Source organism: Perognathus longimembris, chromosome 23 (assembly GCF_023159225.1).
Source record: "Perognathus longimembris pacificus isolate PPM17 chromosome 23, ASM2315922v1, whole genome shotgun sequence".
NCBI lineage: Eukaryota > Metazoa > Chordata > Mammalia > Rodentia > Heteromyidae > Perognathus > Perognathus longimembris.
Genome location: NC_063183.1, coordinates 22,808,371 through 22,825,607, shown reverse-complemented (window position 1 = coordinate 22,825,607; position 17,237 = coordinate 22,808,371). Strand labels below are relative to the sequence as shown.

General features: G+C 46.9%; 1 protein-coding gene across 2 annotated transcripts in view; it reads left to right on the top strand.

Moving 5' to 3' along the window:
* Nucleotides 1-396: 396 nt before the first annotated feature.
* Nucleotides 397-17,237, top strand: part of Fam81a (family with sequence similarity 81 member A) — a 33,507-nt gene continuing 16,666 nt past the window's right edge. Inside the window, exons 1-3 of one of the 2 annotated variants that reach the window (XM_048332766.1) lie at nucleotides 397-450; nucleotides 14,769-14,836; nucleotides 15,576-15,849. In XM_048332766.1, the coding sequence (XP_048188723.1) occupies nucleotides 14,790-14,836; nucleotides 15,576-15,849 (321 nt within the window). In that variant the 5' untranslated portion in view covers nucleotides 397-450; nucleotides 14,769-14,789. Of the gene's footprint in view, nucleotides 451-14,768; nucleotides 14,866-15,575; nucleotides 15,850-17,237 lie in introns of both variants that reach the window. The other variant, XM_048332767.1, reaches the window with a different exon arrangement.

Genomic DNA, 17,237 nt, shown 5'->3' with positions numbered 1-17,237 from the left:
TCCCCTCCCTCCCTCTTCCCCCTCCCCCCTCCCGGTCCCCTCTGTTCCCTCCCCCCTCTCCCCTCCCTCCTTCCCCTTTCCTTGACTCCCCTTCTCCCATCTCCCCCCCCCTCCTCTCTCCTCCCCCTCCCTCTCCCCTCCCCGTCCCTCTCCTGCCCCTCCCCGCCCCTCCCGGTCTCCCCCTCCCCCCTCCCCTCCTCTCTACCCTCCTCCCCGTCTCTCTTCCCTCCTCCCCCCCCTCCCCTGCCCTCTTCCCTCCTCCCGCCTCCCCCTCCCTTCCCTGAGGAGCCGGGAACCCAGGCGCGCGCTGATTGGACGGCGCTCCCCGCGGCGCGGGCACCGCACCCGGGTGCCCCGCACAGCCCGCCCGCCCGCGCCAGCCGGGCCACCGCACCCAAGACCCGCGGGGCGAGGACATGGGTACCCCAAGTGCGCCCACCCCTGGGGCCGGTGAGTGCTGCGCGCTGCGCCCCTCGGCCGCGCGCGCTGCCGGTCGCCGGTGACCTTGGAGCCGCCCCTCGGTGGATGGATGGATGGATGGATGGATGGATGGATGGATGGATGGATGGATGGATGGATGGATGGATGGATGGGCACGGGGGTGGGGTGGGGGACGGGGACGGGGACGGGGCTCCCCGAGTTCCGCGCGAGACCGGCGGCCCACGCCAGGGTGAGCCGCACGCGGCCACCGAGGGCTGGAGTTGGGCACGGAGCGCACCTGGCGGGGGGCTTGACGCGGGGGGGGGGCCCTCCGCGGGGAGGCCCCAGGTCGGGGGGGGGGGCGCTGCTTCGGGGTGCGGGGAGGAGGGAGATCCACCCGGTGACCTTGGGCGGGTGAGCCCTCCTGCTCCTTCTCTTCTCCTTGACCTCCCCGGGAGGCGGACGCGTTCTTCGCAGCTGCCCTGTGGCGGTTGTGTTTTTCTGTATTTGAAGTGGGGACACCCACCCCCCATGCTCCCGTCCCCCTCACCACCAAGTGTGGGTGCGCGGGGAGTGGAAATAGGCGAGATGTACCCGCGTCTGCTGTTCCGCGAGGGGTTTTCCGTGAACTGGCTTCCCAAGTAGCGAGGGACGCGCGGGTCGGCGCCCCGGAGTCGCGCACGGAATCGGGGCGGCCGTGCCTGGAGTACTTTCTCCCCTGCAGTTGATCGAAAAAGAAACTTTGTGTCTGAACAGGTAAAAGCAAAACCCGGTAGTGGCAGGCAGCAGCAAATTAAGTGAGTCATTTCTTCAATGTGCCTGAGATATTGTGTGTGTGTGTGTGTGTGTGTGTGTGTGTGCATATATGTGTGCACGCATGCGCGCTCACAGTTTAAAGTCTGCATGCAAGGGCTGGAAATTATTTCATAGGCGTAATCTAAAATAATACTAGACTTTGAATCTGTAGGAGCCCTCTTCTAAGCAGCTTGCTCTCGAAGTAAGAGAAGTAAGAGATAAGGTGTTTAGCCCAGAGCTGGTGGCTCACACCTGTTATCCTAGCTTACCTACCCAAGAGGGTTGAGATCCGAAGATTGTGTGGTTCGAAGCCATCCTGGGCAGGAAAGTCCATGAGACTCTTATCTCCAATTAAACAGAAAAACAAAACAAAACAAAAAACAACCAGAAGTGGAACTGTGGCTCAAGTGGTAGAGCCCTAGCCTTGGCACACGCGTGCACACACACACACACACACACACATCAGGGTGGGTTGAGACCCTAAAAAAGATTCTTATTTATAAAACAGATCCCTAAAAGGAGAACTAGCAGAGGAGATACAGACATCTTTCTTTCTTTCTTTTTTGCCAGTCCTGGGGCTTGAACTCAGGGCCTAGGCTCTGGATTCTTTTTGATCAAGGCTAGCACTCTACCACTTGAGCCACAGTGCTACTTCCAGCCATTTCTGTATATGTGGCACTGAGGAATCGAACCCAGGGCTCTCATGCATCCTAGGCAAGCACTCTACCACTAGGCCACATTCCCAGCCCCAAGGATGATATTTTCCCCCCAGCTGATTCCCCAGATGATTTTTTTTTCTTTTTTTGTCAGTATTGGGGTTTAAGCTCAGGGCCTCACACCTGTTCAGCTTGCTTGGCTGGTGTTTAGTTCTTGAGCCATCCCTCCAAACTGTTCTTTATTTTTTTTTGCTGGTTAATTGGAGATGGGAATCTTACAGGTTTTTCTGCCTGGAATGGCTTTGGATCTCCATCCTCCAGATTTCAGCTCCCTGAGGAGGTAGGATTATGGTGTTGGCACTGGTGCCCAGGTCCTGCAGGTGCTCCCGTTGCTTGCTTCTTGCTAATGACATTGGAGTATCTGTCGGGGCTCTCTTCATTCCCTGACCTTGAAATTGGCTAACATCGGCTCCGATGGCTCCGTTGGCTCCGTTTTCACTTTGCTTCAACCACGAAGGTCTCCCGTGAGCTCAGCGTGAGGTGGGAATTTTTCCACGCTTGAGATCTGGAGCTTGGACTTCTGCCTGTTTGTCTGAGTCTTTCCACTTACTGTGGCTGATTTTCACCATCACTAAGGACTCAAGTCCCTTACCCACAGGGCCCTTTCCGTGTACAGGGACCTTTCTGTGTCCTGGTCTGTATGTACTTGGAGTATACAGAACCTGGAATCCTTTGTTGTAACACATTAGCTTCTCATGTTCCAGGCCTGTAGCCAAACTCACCCTCATCATCTCCATGTTCTGCCCCCACAGAAGAAAGTCACCTAACACCTTCTGACTGGTTCCACTGCAAATTTATTCTGTCTTTAATTTCTCTGGGGGCCCTGTGTGTGAAGGTGGAGGTCCCAGGGCTTGAACTCAGGGCCTGTACATTGTCCCTTAGCTTTTTCACTCAAGGTTGGTGCTCTACCACTCAGTCACATCTCCATTTCTGGCTTTTTGCTGGTTAATTGGAGATAAAAGTCTCATAGATGTCTTTCTGCTTGGATTGGCGTTGAACTGTGATCTTCAGATCTCAGCCTCCTGAGCAGCTAGAATTATAGGTATGGGCCGCTGGTGCTCAGCTTGAGGGCCAAGCCATTTTTCTGTTGCTTACGGTGTAGAAACCGAAGATGAGGGAAATTAGAATAATTTAGGGGAGTATGCTTGTAAGGAGCCAATCTGAGAAAGCACTCTGGCTGGCCAACTGACCTTGGGGCTAGGCCTTCAACCCTGGTTTTCTCAGCTTCCTTCTAGCCTCCTCCTGGATTTCATTCGGCGTTTAACTGGGGATCCTGACTCCTTTTTTATCCAGGCTGCCTTCATTAACATCCCCTTTTCTTAACTATTGGCCCTAAAAGAATTCAGATTTGTGAAAGTTTTAGGAATAACTTAAATAATTCTGGTATGCCTTTTAATTTAATTCTCTAAATAATTAACTTTTTAACCACTCTGGCTTTTTTTTTTTTTTGCCAGTGCAGAGGCTTGGACTCAGGGCCTGAGCACTGTCCCTGGCTTCTTTTTGCTCAAGGCTAGCACTCTACCACTTAAGTCACAGTGCCCTTTCTGGCTTTTTCTATATATGTGGTGCTGAGGAATCGAACCCAGGGCTTCATGTATACAAGATAAGCACTTTACCACTAGGCCATATTCCCAACCCACTCCACCTCTGGCTTTTATCTTTCTCACTCTACCAATATGGGAAGAGTATATACTTGCATATCAATGTGTATATATATATATATATATATATATATATAATGTTCATACACATGTAAATGTGTATAGTAATTTTTCCTGAACTATTTCAGAATTACATAGACATAATACACTTTTACCTTTCTAAATGCTTAAATATACATTTCCTTCCTAAAAAGGATTTTTTTTGTACAATAGATGTCAAAATCATGAAATTAACATTGAATCAGTGCTATTGTAGAATCTAAAGCCTTTTATCTTGGTGTCACCAATTGTCCTAATAATATCCTTTATATGTTAAAAAAGAGATGTTAAAAAACAAAACACCACTTTTTTTTTTTTTTTTTGGTACAGGATCCAACATTGCTTTAGCTTCTATGCCCCTTTCCCTTTCTTCCTTCCTTTGTTCCTTTGTTTATGTGTTCCTTCTTTCCTTCCTTTTTTATTTTTTTTCTTAATTGGTGCTGGTCCTGGGGCTTGAACTCAGGCCTTGGGCATTGTCCCTTAGCTTTTTGCTCAAAGTTTGGTGCTTTCCATCACTTGAGCCACATCTTTCTTGCCTGGGCTCTTGGAATCATGGTCCTCAGTTCTCAGCCTCCTGAGCTAGGATGACAGACATGAGCCACCAAATACCTGGCTATTTATTTGTTTTTGAAATGGGAACTTACTATGTCGCTCAGGCTGGCCTCCAACTCCCAATCCTCCTGCCTAAGCCTCCCATCTCACGCTTCTTCTGCTCTGTTCATGGGGTGGGGGACAGCTCCTTCATTGTTCCGCCTCTCTTGACTTGGGAAGGCTGGGCTGGCCGGCATGGACTGGGTTCAGGGCTGCCATTCCTGTCTCTGCAGCCCACGCTTCCACACTGTGGGTTGTGCTGACACTGCTCTTCCCACACCCACGCCCCTTGGTCACGGAGTGCCTGGTCTCCCTCACTTTCTTCCTTCTTTCTCATGCCTCTTGTTACTCCTGCTTTTTTGTTTGTTTTGTTGTATTTTTCAGTATTGAGGATGCAACTTGGGGCCTTGTGCCCCGCTAAGCCAGTGCTCTACCATGGGATGTCATCTTCAGTCCTCTCCCTGGAGACATGTGTGTGTGTGTGTGTGTGTGTGTGTGTGTGTGTGTGTGTGTGCGTGGTTTGTCTCAGGGCTTGAACTCAGAGCCTAGACACTGTCCCTGAGTGCTTTTTGCTCAAGGCTAGTGCTCTACCATGTTGAGCCACAGTGCCATTTCTGGTTTTCTGGTGATTCATTGGAGACAAGAGTGTCGCAGACTTTCCTGCCCAGGTTGGCTTTGAACCACAATCCTCAGATCTCAGCCTCCTGAGCAGCTAGGATTATAGGAGTGAGCCACAGCACCTGACTGTGCTGGCTTCTTGTCACTTGGCTCTGCTTCCTCACCCCCTTCATCTTTCTTCATGCTGCTGTAGACTTGCTTAGTCCACATTCTGGCATATTCAATGCAAATATCTGCTCCTTAAATGTTTGTTTCTTTTTCCTGATGGCCAAGTTCAAATGGCTTCTGTCTTCTGTCTGGTTCTTTCCCAGCCTCGCCACTCCCGCGCGGTGGCTGGCTGATGGTGTTTGTTGATGAAGTTGGATCTCCTCTGATGCGGGGGCTGTGTCTTGCTCAGCACTGGAGAGACGCAGTGAATATCTGCTCCCTGGATTCAAGTACTTGGTGAACTCACTCGGCCAGTGTGCAGGGGACGGGGAGCTGCCTGCAAGCTTCCGGTGGGGGGGGGGGGGGTGTTTCCGTGTGAGATCAAGCCTCCCATAGTCAGGTGGGCATCAGCTCAAAATAGGACCTTTGAGTAAAGCGGTGGGTCATGTTGAAAGGGCATTTCCATGTTGTGAGGGCAAGAAATGATTTTCCCTAATGGCATCTTAATTTTGTGTAGATATCTAGACCAACAAAAAAATATTAATTTATTTAATTGACAAAAACAAATAGAGTAAACATGGTACCAACGGCTCATGCCTGTAATCCTAGATACTCAGGAGGCTGAGATCTGAGGATCTTAGTTCAAAGCCAGCCCGGGCAGGACAGTGTGAGATTCTTAGCTCCACAAAGCTGGAAGTAGAGCTGTGGCTCAAGTGGTAGAGCACCTGTCTTGAACAAAGGAAGCTTAGGGACAGAGTCCAGACCCTGAGTTCAAGCCTCAGTACTGGCGTGTGTACACACACACACACACACACACACACACACACACACACATACACACAGAGTAGAAGACCTAACATAGCATATGAAAATGGCCCGTCTAGTTCTTCACACCCCAAGTGAGCAGCTGAATGTGAGAAAAGTCTTTTTGCAAGCTCACGTCTTCCTGCGAGCCCCTAGCACCTGTTCTACTTGTTGTCTGCTCTTTTTCTCCTCTAGGCTGTGCCCTGCTCCTTTCCCTTCCTCTCCCCACCACCTGCTATCCCGCTGCTATCCCTCCACCTGCCTGCTCCTGATGCTTTTTTTCCTTTAAATTTTTTTTTATTGTTATTATAAAGGTGTTGTACAGAGGAGCTACAGTTATATAAGTCAGATGAAGAGTGCATCTGCATCTCTTTTTGTACAATGTCACTCTTCCTCACTCTCTCCCAGTTGGTCCTACCTCTTAATCATTCTTCCTTTCACTTCTTTTAAAATATATTTTTATTATCTTTGAGCTATCAATCTTTTTTTTTTTTGCTGGTCCTGGGGCTTGAACTCAGGGCCTGAGCACTGTCTCTAAGCTTCTTTGTCCTCAAGGCTAGCCTTCTACCACTTGAGCCACAGCACCACTTCTGGCTTTTTCTGTTTATGTGGTACTGAGGAATCAAACCCAGGGCTTCACGCATGCTAGGCAAGCACTCTACCACTAAGCCACATTCCCAGCCCCTGGCTCAGTAGTTCTTGACATATTATTGTATCTTATTTTGTGGTTCTTGGGATTGAACCCAGGGCCTCAAGCATGGGAAGCAAGTCCTTTACCACTGAGCTCTAGCTCCAGCTCCTTTGGTATTTTTTTTAAAATCCAGTTATTCAGAATAACAAAATGATTCAAGGGGCCATCGTGATCTGTGTGTGTGTGTGTGTGTGTGTGTTTGTGTGTGTGTGTGTGTGTGTGTACTCATACACATGGATGGAGGTGCTAGAGATTGAAGACACAGCCTGGGCACTGTTTAGCTTTTTTTTTTTTTTCCTCAAGGCTGGTGCTCTAACACTTGATCCACAGCTCCACTTTGGGCCTATTACTGGAGCTAAGAGTCTCAGAGTTTCCTGCCATAGGCTGGCTTGGAATCAGGATCATTAGATCTCAGCCTCCTGAGTAACGAGGATTACAGGCCTGGGCCATGGATGCCTGGTTCATCATAACAGTTTCCTTCTAGAATAGCAGATCTTGGGTCACTGAGAATGTCCCACTAGACAGGACATTCAGTTGGACCAGATTTCTCAGTCTTTGCACATCCAACATTGGTTCTTGAAGTCACACATTCGATGTTTGGGAGTTTTATTGAGCTAGATGATGAAGACCTGCAGCATATGTGTGCTTTGCTGGCTAGTGGTGGTCAGCAGTCTGTCCTCTTGATGCTTTTGGCAGAAATGATGTCTTGGAGTGATGTCACTACCGAAGGAGAGGCAGACTGCTGCTCTTAAGAGTGGCTTAAATAATGAGCGTGTTTGTGTGGGAGAGAAAGTGTGGGGGCTGTGTTCGCATTATGGAATTCTTAAAATTGTTTAGCCAGGAAGATGTTATTATTCACAAACCCCTGCTGCCTTCAGCTTGTTCTATTTGTTTATTTCAGACATCTTTTTTTTTTCTTTCTCCCTCATTTTTAATTATCTCTGGAAGGGCTCAAGAACCCTCCCTGATCTCTCGAAATAGTTATAAAATGAATGTGCTGAGCCCCCAAGTTGTTGCTCCAAAGAAAAGAATATCTCTGAGACTCCCAGGGTGGCCAGGGGAGTCCAGCCTCCCCCCTGTGTGGGGGAAAAGGGCAGCGGCCGGGGGCTGACACTTTCCTCCAGGACCTCATTTTCTTAACTTTTCGATTGGACACACATCAAGGGTATGTCCTCAAAGTCTCACAGGAAGTATCCTGCGTGGAGAGGAGAAATTCATGCCTCTCCTCTGTGTGAACCCTAAGAATATCTGGGGATATGTGTAGAGTTTGCACCAGTTTCTTCCTTCCTTCTTTCCTTCCTCCCCCCCTCCTTTCCTTGCTTTTATTCTTTCTTTTGTGTCAGCCTTGGGGCTTTAACTCAGGGCCTGAGCACTGTCCTTCCTTCCTTCCTTCCTTCCTTCCTTCCTTCCTTCCTTCCTTCCTTCCTTCCTCCTCCCTCCCTCCCTCCCGCCCTCTCTTCCTTGCTTTTATTCTCTCTTTTGTGCCAGTCTTGGGGCTTTAACTTAGGGCCTGAGCACTGTCCCTGAGCTTTTGTGCTCAAGGCTAGTGCTCTACCACTTAAGCCACAGTTCCACTCCCAGCTTTTCTGATGGTTAGAGATAAGTATAATGGACTTTTCCTGCCCAAGTTGGCTTTAAACTGAGATCCTCAGATTTAAGCCTCCTGAATAGCCCTCAGATCTGAGCTTCCATAATATGTATATATGTACACACACACACACACACACACACACACACACACACACACTTATTCTGTTCTTGCCATTGCATTTGGTAGGTTCACTTTTTAACATTTGGTAATGTGTAATAAGTTGCCAAATATAGATGTTAAAAAGTAATATTAAGGCTGGGTGCCAGTGGCTCATGCCTATAATCCTAGCCACTCAGGAGTCTTAAATATGAAGGTCGAAATTCAAAGTCAGCATGGGCAAGAAAGTCTTAGATTTTTATATCCAATTAACCAGCAAGAAGCCAGAAGTAGAACTGTGGCTCAAGTGGTAGAGTGCTAGCATTGAGCACAAAAGTCCAGGGACAGTGCCCAGGCCCCGAGCTCAAGCCCCAGGACTAGCACAAAGAAAAACAGTAATAGTAAGACCTCTCTTCTTGGAGCTGGGGATGTGGCTTAGTGGTAGAGTGTTTGCTTAGCATGCATGAAGCCCTGGGTTCCATTCCTTAGCACCACATATATAGAAAAGGCCAGAAGTGGCGCTGTGGCTCAAGTGGCAGAGTGCTATCCTTGAGCAAGAAGAAGCCAGGGACAGTGCTCAGGCCCTGAGTCCAAGCCCCAGGACTGGGGAAAAAAAAAAAAAAGGTAAATGAGCCGGGCTGCTGGTACCAGTAATCCTAACTACTCAGGTGGCTGAAATCTGAGGATCACAGTTCAAAACCAGCCTGGGCAAGAATGTCTGTGAGACTCTTACCTCCAATGAACCACCAAAAAACTAAAAGTGGTGCTGTGGCTCTAAATGCTATAGCGCTAGCCTTGAGAAAAAAGAAAACAAAAAAAGCTCTGTGAAGAGTCCCGGCCTTTTCATGGGAGATGCAGGCTCGTGTAGGATGTGGTTCCTGCCCAGCCACCCCAGAGAAGCTCAGTTGGGCAGACATAATCCACCAAAAGTTCAAATAACAATAGGAGATTTAAATAGCATTTCAAACTAGCTGTTACTAATAGGCAGCGAAGAAAAACCGATCTGTTTTCCCAGGGGTTCTCCTAAAAGACACGAACACCCCACTCTCGGAAGAAGTGGGGGAGGTAACAGCTATGAGTCCTTCTGCTCTGGGAGTTTGTTAAGGACAGGCGGGAGATTGCAGAACGGCAGGCTCCTGTCAGGTGTGTAGTGGCCACGGCACTGGTGGGGGGAATCACTGGGCATGGTTGGAGTTTTTGGAAACTCATTTCTTAGGAATCAAACACAATCACCCTACCCGTGGCTCCCCCACTGTGGTGCATATAATAGGAGCAAAGGAAAGACACGAGCCTTGGAACATGGAATCAAAGCCACGGTCCCAGAGGGCAGGAGAGCAGACCTGGGACCCCTGTGGCATTACCTCTGTGCTGGTGGCATTGCCTGAATGCCACCAGCCTGGTCCCTGGGGACAGGCAATCCAGGCCATCGTCCTAGCTTTGAAGAACACACAAGATCCAAGCCTCCTTATGTGCCCACAAGGGGAATGGAAGGGAAGGTTAAAAACTGACAGCACACTTGGTTTACTTAAACCAACCAATGCAGTCTTTTTTTTTTTTTTTTGCCAGTCCTGGGGCTTGAACTCAGGGCCTGAGCACTGTCCCTGGCTTCTTTTTGCTCAAGGCTAACACTCTACCACTTGAGCCACAGCGCCACTTCTGGACTTTTCTATATATGTGGAGCTGAGGAATCGAACCCAGGGCTTCATGCATGTGAGGCAAGCACTCTACTACTAGGCCACATTCCCAGCCCAGGGAGTCTTTTAAACCTAGAGGCAACCTTGTTTCTTGGCTTTTTTACTTTTTTGTCTTTTGTGCCAGTCTTGGGGCTTGAACTCAGGGCCAATGCACGGTTCCTGAGCTTTTTTTGTGTTCCAAGTTAGGGCTCTGCCACTGAAGCCACAGTTCCTCTTCCAGCATTTGGGTGGTGAATTGGAGATGAGAGTCTAACAGATTCTCCTGTTCAGGCTGCCTTTGAACTATGATCCTCAGCTCTCAGCCTCCTGAATAGCTAGGATTATAGGCATGAGCCACCATGTCTGCCCTGTTTGTTCTTTCATTGCATGAGTGAGTCAAAGTAGATTCATCCAGTTGCTTATAATGAAGGATGTCCGCCCCCCCCCCCCCCCCCCACTTTTTGTGCTACTAAAAACAATGCTACTTTAAATATTCTTGCAAATGTCACTTTATGGACACATTTGGAAAGTTTGTTTTTTTTTTTATTTCTCAGCAGTAGAATTGTTGGGCTATGGGCTTTTACATCTTTATCTTTATTAGCTATGGAACATTTTTTTGCAAAGCATACCACCCCAATTCATCTCCCTCTTCTTATTGATCATGTAAATTCTTTGCTTTTGTGCAGTGTTTGGGCGTGAACTGTAGGCCTAGGCATGGTTCCTGAGCTTTTTTGCTCAAGGATAGCATCCTACTACTTGAGTCACAGCTCTGCTTCTGGCTTTTTGGTAGTTCACTGGAGATAAGAGTCTCATGGATTTTCCTGCCAAGATTGGCTTCCAACTGTGATCCTCAGATCTCAGGCTCCTGATTAGCTAGGATTACAGACATGAGCCACCAGTGCCCATCTTCTATGTGAATTTTTGTCAGTCGTTCATCTTACCAGATTTGAATTATGCCAGTCTGGTGGGATGAAATCGCATCTCATGATTTCTCCTGTGGCAAATTAGATTTGTTTTTATAATTTGCTTTTCCTGCCAGAACAGAGCCAATGAAATGAAAAAAAAAAGTGTTAAACTTCTGATTCTTTCTTCAATATTCTTTTGAGATATTTCTAAGCAAGACAGCCATTTGGAAATCTGTGAACGGACTTAAAACTTGGGTTATAAAATAACTATTCTAAGAAAACAACCCTCAGAACTATTCTAGCCAGGTGTTAGTGACTTGTGCCAGTGATCCTAGCTACTCAGGAGGCTGAGATCTGAGGATCACGGTTCCAAGCCAGCTCTTGCAGGAAAACCCATGAGACACTTATCTCCAGTGAACTACCAAAAAAGCTAGAGCTGGCTTTGAATTGCAATCTTCATATCTCTAGCCTCTTGAATAGCTAGGATTACAGGTGTGAGCCAGCAGTGTCTGGCTCTTTCTTTCTTTCCTTCCTTCCTTCTTTCCTTCCATCTTCCTTCCTTCCATCTTCCTTCCTTCCTTCCATCTTCCTTCCTTCCTTCTTTCCTTCCTTCCTTCCTTCCTTCCTTCCTTCCTTCCTTCCTTCCTTCCTTCTTCCCTCCCTCCCTCCCTCCTTTCCTTTCTCCTTCCCTCTCTCCCTTCCTTCCTTTCCTTTATTGCCAGTCCTGGGGCTTGAATTCAGAGTCTGGGTGCTGTCCCTAAACTTTTGCTCAAGGCTAGCACTCTATCACTTAAGCCACCGTGCCTCTTCCAGCCTTTTTCTTTTTCTTTTTGCCAGTCCTGGGGCTTGAACTCAGGGCCTGAGCATTTTCCCTGGCCTCTTTTTGCTCAAGGCTAGCACTCTACCACTTGAGACACAGTGCCACTTCTGGCTTTTTCTATATATGTGGTGCTGGGGAATCGAACAGGGATTCATGTATACAAGGTGAGCATTTTACCACTAGGCCATATTCCCAGCCTTCTGGCCTTTTCTATTTATGTGGTACTGAGGAGTCAAATACAGGGCTTCATGCATGCTAGGCAAGCACTCTACCACTGAGCCACACTCCTATCCCCAAGTTTGTTTGTTTTTTCTCCTGACCATGGAGCTTGAACTCAGGGCCTGTACATTGGGCTCTTTTGCTCAAAGGTGGCACTCTACCACTTTGAGTCATTTCCCTTTTTTAAAAAATTATATAATATAGTATAGTATGTAGTATATATTATAGCATGTAATATAGTACAGTTCTATTTTAACAGTGGCATGAAAATTTTTTTACATGATTAATTGTTGGTTTTATTTAATAAACATTGTCATTTTGATTGGTTAACATCATCTGTCACTTTACACTAAAATGATGCTGTTGGATTCATTTTTACCCAGTGTCACATTACTTAGAAAATCATATGCATGGAGCTAGGAATGTGGCTTAGCCGTAGAGTGCTTGCCTAGCATGCATGGAGCCCCGGGTTCAATTCCTCAGCACCTTATACACAGAAAAAGCCAGAAGAGGCGCTGTGGCTCAAGTGGTAGAGTGCTAGCCTTGAGAAAAAAGAAGTCAGGCCCAGTGCTCAGGCCCTGAGTCCCAAGCCCCAGGACTGGAAAAAAAAAATCCATACTTATGGGCACTAATGTCTCCATTTGTCATTAAAGCATTAAATATTTGTATATGTCTACTTATTTGTGTCTTCTCTGTCAGTCTTCAAAATCACAAATAAAAATTTATTTATTTATTTAGTGCCAATCCTAGGTCTTGAACTCAGGGCCTGGGCACTGTTCCTGTGCTTTTTGGCTCAAGGCTAGTGCTGTACCACTTCAGCCACAGTTCCACTTACTGTTTTTTGTCATAGTCAATTGGAGCTTCATGGTGTTTCATACCCTGGCTAGCTTTGAACCATGATCCTCACATCTCAGCCTCCTGAGTAGCTAAGTTTGAACTACTGCTGCCCAGGCTAATACAACTCTTAAAGTATGAAGCATTTATGGTTTGAATAGCATTTTCCACAGTTGGCTTAATTTTATTTAGTGTTACTTTGACACTTAAATATTCTTTGGGCATTGTAGCTTATTTGGCCTGAATTATTATTTTTTTCCTTTTCTTAAATGTAATTTGTTTAAAACTTGGAGTTCTTTTGTCTAGGAAAGTGAAATGTTCACATTTTGAAATTCTAAAAATAAAACACCAGAGAGACAATGATGCCAAAACAATGGTGTCAATCAGAAAGCTCAGTGAAGTCAGTATGGAATGGAGAGCTAATTACTGAGCACAATCATTGTTTCTAGGCATTTATTGTTGTAAGCCTGTTAGCTGCCAGATTGAGAATCTAAGTCATGAAATATTAAAAAAAAAAAGTCTCCAGTTTTCAAATGAGGTAGGGGAATTGAGTGGCGCTCCTCATACCTAAGAGCAATAAAAATGATTATATCATATAATAAAGGGCATCTTTTGGGGGCAGGGAAGGAATTGAACCCATCTCATAAGGGAGCAATGTTAGGTGTGTGCCTTAAGTGTCCGTAGCCACTCAGTAAAGGCAGATGTTGGCAAAGTAAATGAAGAAATAGATAAATATTGAAATAGATACAAAGTATTGAGATGCAAAGTAAATGCAACAGGTAGATACAAAATGCAAACATAAATAGATACAAAGTATCAAGATACAAAGTATGTATTTACTCACTATAAATAGATACAAAGAATCTGCTTTGGTTTTCTTTCTTTCTTTTTTTTTTTGCCAGTCCTGGGCCTTGGACTCAGGGCCTGAGCACTGTCCCTGGCTTCTTCCTGCTCAAGGCTAGCACTCTGCCGCTTGAGCCACAGCGCCGCTTCTGGCTGTTTTCTGTATATGTGGTGCTGGGGAATCGAACCTAGGGCCTCGTGTATCCGAGGCAGGCACTCTTGCCACTAGGCCAAATCCCCAGCCCAAAGAATCTGCTTTGGAAATGGAGGAAATGTGATACTTTGTAGTTCTTCCTAGGATCTCTCTTCTGCTCTTTTATATCTCTTAATACCTTTTGAGTGTGTGTGCTAATCCTGGGGCTTGAACTCAAGGCCCAGGTGGGTGGCATCTCTGAGCTTTTGTGCTCAAGGGCAGTGCTCTACCAATTGAGCCACCGCGCCAGTTCCAGCTTTTTGGTAGTTAATTGCAGGTGAGCATCTCATGGACTTTCCTGCATAGGCTGGCTTTGAACTTGGATCCTCAGATCTCAGCCTCCTGTGTAGTTAGAATTACAGGCGTGAGCCACCAGTACCCAGCTTATAATGAAGTGTTCAGGAAGAAAATGATTCTCATCAATACATTCTGCCAAGTCAGATCTTGATGATCATGTGTTGTTTCTATTTTAGATTAATTCAGACACAAGTGTTCTTTTTGCCATGGAACTCACTAAAATCAACTTTACTAATCTACTTCCCTGACAATTTTTACAGAGAAGCACAAGATTGAAAAAAAAAATCCTCTGAAGAGACCACCCTGGCCTCTGTGGGTATATAGCTTAGTGGTTGGACACTTGCCTATCCTGTGTAAGGCTCTGGGTTCCATCCCAGGACTGGGGGGGGGGGGGGGTGAAGAGAAGGGAAGGAAGAAGGAAGGGAAGGAGAGAGGGAGGGAGGAAAGAAAAAAAGAGAATGCAGTAAGAAAGGAGGAAGGAAGGAAATCTTATTTGTGGAGAATTGATTATTTTTTCAAGTGTGGTATGAAGATGCAGTATAAGGAAACTTCTGGAAACTTTATTATCCATGTTGATTGGTTTAGGAAGGATTAGCAGTATTCATTTCAGGAGCATGTGGTTTCTGCTAGATTCTCTTCATCTTCCGGGCCCATTTGCTGTTTGTTGCATAGGTTAAGACACAAAGCATTTTCTAAACTACCTGATTGGCAAGTGATGGAGGTGCCACTTTCAGAACTCAACACTCAGCTTTGGAGGTCCTTGAAGCTTGAGATGTCAATGGTTCCATGCTTTCAATGCTTGTGTTTTTCAACAGATGTGAATTCTTAAAAAGAAAATGGCCGGACAGAGGGCTGCGTTTCCTACTCGAGTCACTGAGGAAAGGTAGAATATTTGGAAAATATGCATCTAAGGTATAGTTCTACCTCCCAGCAACCCCAGAGGGCTCACGGCGGGGGTGGGACCCACGGGAAAAGAAACCTTGTGGCTGCCACATATACCAAGAATAGTTTTGAGAGAGAGAGAGAGAGAGAGAGAGGGAGAGAGAGAGAGAGAGAGAGAGAGAGAATGCCAGTCTTGGGGCTTGAACTCATGGTCTGGGCTCTGTCCCTGAGCTTTTGTGCTCAAGGCTAGCACTCTACCACTTTGAGCCACAGCGCCAGTTCTGGCTTTTTGATGGTTCATTGGAGATAAGCATCTCATGGACTTTCCTGCCTGGACTGGTTTCAAACCATGATCCTCAGATTTATTTATTGTTGGGTGGTTAATTGGAGATCAGGATCTTTTTTTTTTTTTTTTTTTTTTTTTGTGGCCAGTCCTGGGCCTTGAACTCAGGGCCTGAGCACTGTCCCACTTCTGGCTGTTTTCTGTATATGTGGTGCTGGGGAATCGAACCCAGGGCTTCAAGTATACGAGGCAAGTGCTCTTGCCACTAGGCCACATTCCCAGCCCCCTGGAGATCAGAATCTTCCAGGCTTTTCTTCCCAGGCTGGCTTTGAACCATGCTCCTCAGATCCTGAGAGTCTAGGATTACAGGCGTGAGCCACAGTACCAGTCTTCCATCTGGCTTTACCTATGGTTTTTCTCTGCAATGAGCAGCCCTGTCCTGTGGCTTCCCATGCAGGCGCGTGAGAACCATGCCACGACACAGCCAGTCCCTGACCATGGCTCCCTACCCGTCGGTGAGCCTGGTGGAACAGCTGGAGGACCGGATCCTCTGTCACGAGAAGACCACTGCCGCCCTGGTGGAGCATGCCTTCCGAATTAAAGACGACATTGTCAGCAGCCTGCAGAAAATGCAGAACAAGGGCGGCGGGGACCGCTTGGCCAGGCTCTTCCTGGAGGAGCACATCCGAAACATCACTGCCATTGTGAAGCAACTGAACCGGGATATCGAGGTAAGGTGGGTGCGAGTCACTGGACTGCAGCCTCCCCCCCACCCCCCCAACTCAGGGCCTGAGCTGCTATTCCTGACCTTTTCCGTTCAAGGCCAGCCTTTTGCTGGTTCATCGGAGACAAGAGTCTCACAGACGTTTCTGTCCAGGCTGGTTTTGAATCGCGATGCTCAGGTCACAGCCTCCTGAGTAGCTGGGATTATAGGCACGGGCCACCACGCCCAGCCTTATCTAATCTTAATCATCACCAAGGAAAGGACTTTACTCCTGCGATGGAGAACAGTCCTTGTCAGTTATATTTATGGTTAATTCCCCATTTCCCTCACTGATTAGGAAAGTGGAGAGAAAGAGGTAGATGGGAAAGTTGAATAGCTATCCTCGTGCCTTGAAGATAGCTATTAAATGGATTATTAGGTCAGCATTCACTGATCTGGATGAAATGTTTCTAGGCAGGAATTATTAGATCGAATTATTAGGCATTGTACAGTTTCATCTCCAAACAGCTTAGGAACATTCCTGTTCCTTGACCTGTTTTCTGGTACAGTGGTAACAACTGTGGTGGTACAGTATCTCTGTAGCATGGGCAAGGACCTAGGTTCAGTTCCAGCCTTAGTAGGGAAGGGAAAGGAAAGGAAGGGGAGGAGGGGAGGAAAGAAAAGACCAATACCATCTGTGAATTTGTAGTTTACTGTGGCTTTTTTTGTGGTTGTTGTTGAAGCAATATATATTTGCTTGTTTATTTATAGATTTAACTTAGGCCAGCACTGGAGGCTCATGCCTGTAATCCTAGCTACTCAGGAGACTAAAATGTTAGGATCAAGGTACAAGGCCAGCCCAGGCAGGAAAGTTGATAAGACTGACATTTTCAATGAATCACCAGAAAGTCAGAAGTGGATATGTGGCTCAAGTGGTAAAGCCCCTGTATTGAGCTCAGGGACAGCACCCAGGCCCTGAGTTCAAGCCCCAGGGCCAGAACCAAAAATAAAACGATGGAGACAGACAGATGGCTGCGGCCAGCCAATGAGAATATCTCTCTGTCAGGTCATGTCTTCAGTGGTTTCATAGGCTGAATGTCCCTGGTTTCTCAAAAACCAAAGGCATAGGGAGAGCCTCAAAGGCCCCAGGGGAGTCCAAAGTACTTCTCCAAGTCTGCAGACCAGCATGCAAAGGGGCTGTCACCAGCCAATCACCACCACCAACTGCTCTCCAGGGCTATACTTCCGGGGAGTTGGTAATGACTTTAACCAGTCACTATGGATAATCCATAATTCATCATTGCCTATGTGACAGCTCTTCTAAATTTATAATGATGATGCTTTATGGAACGTTTCTTAGGACTAAATAATTAATGATACATTCTGCACCAAAAGACAACTGCTAGCTAGGCATCA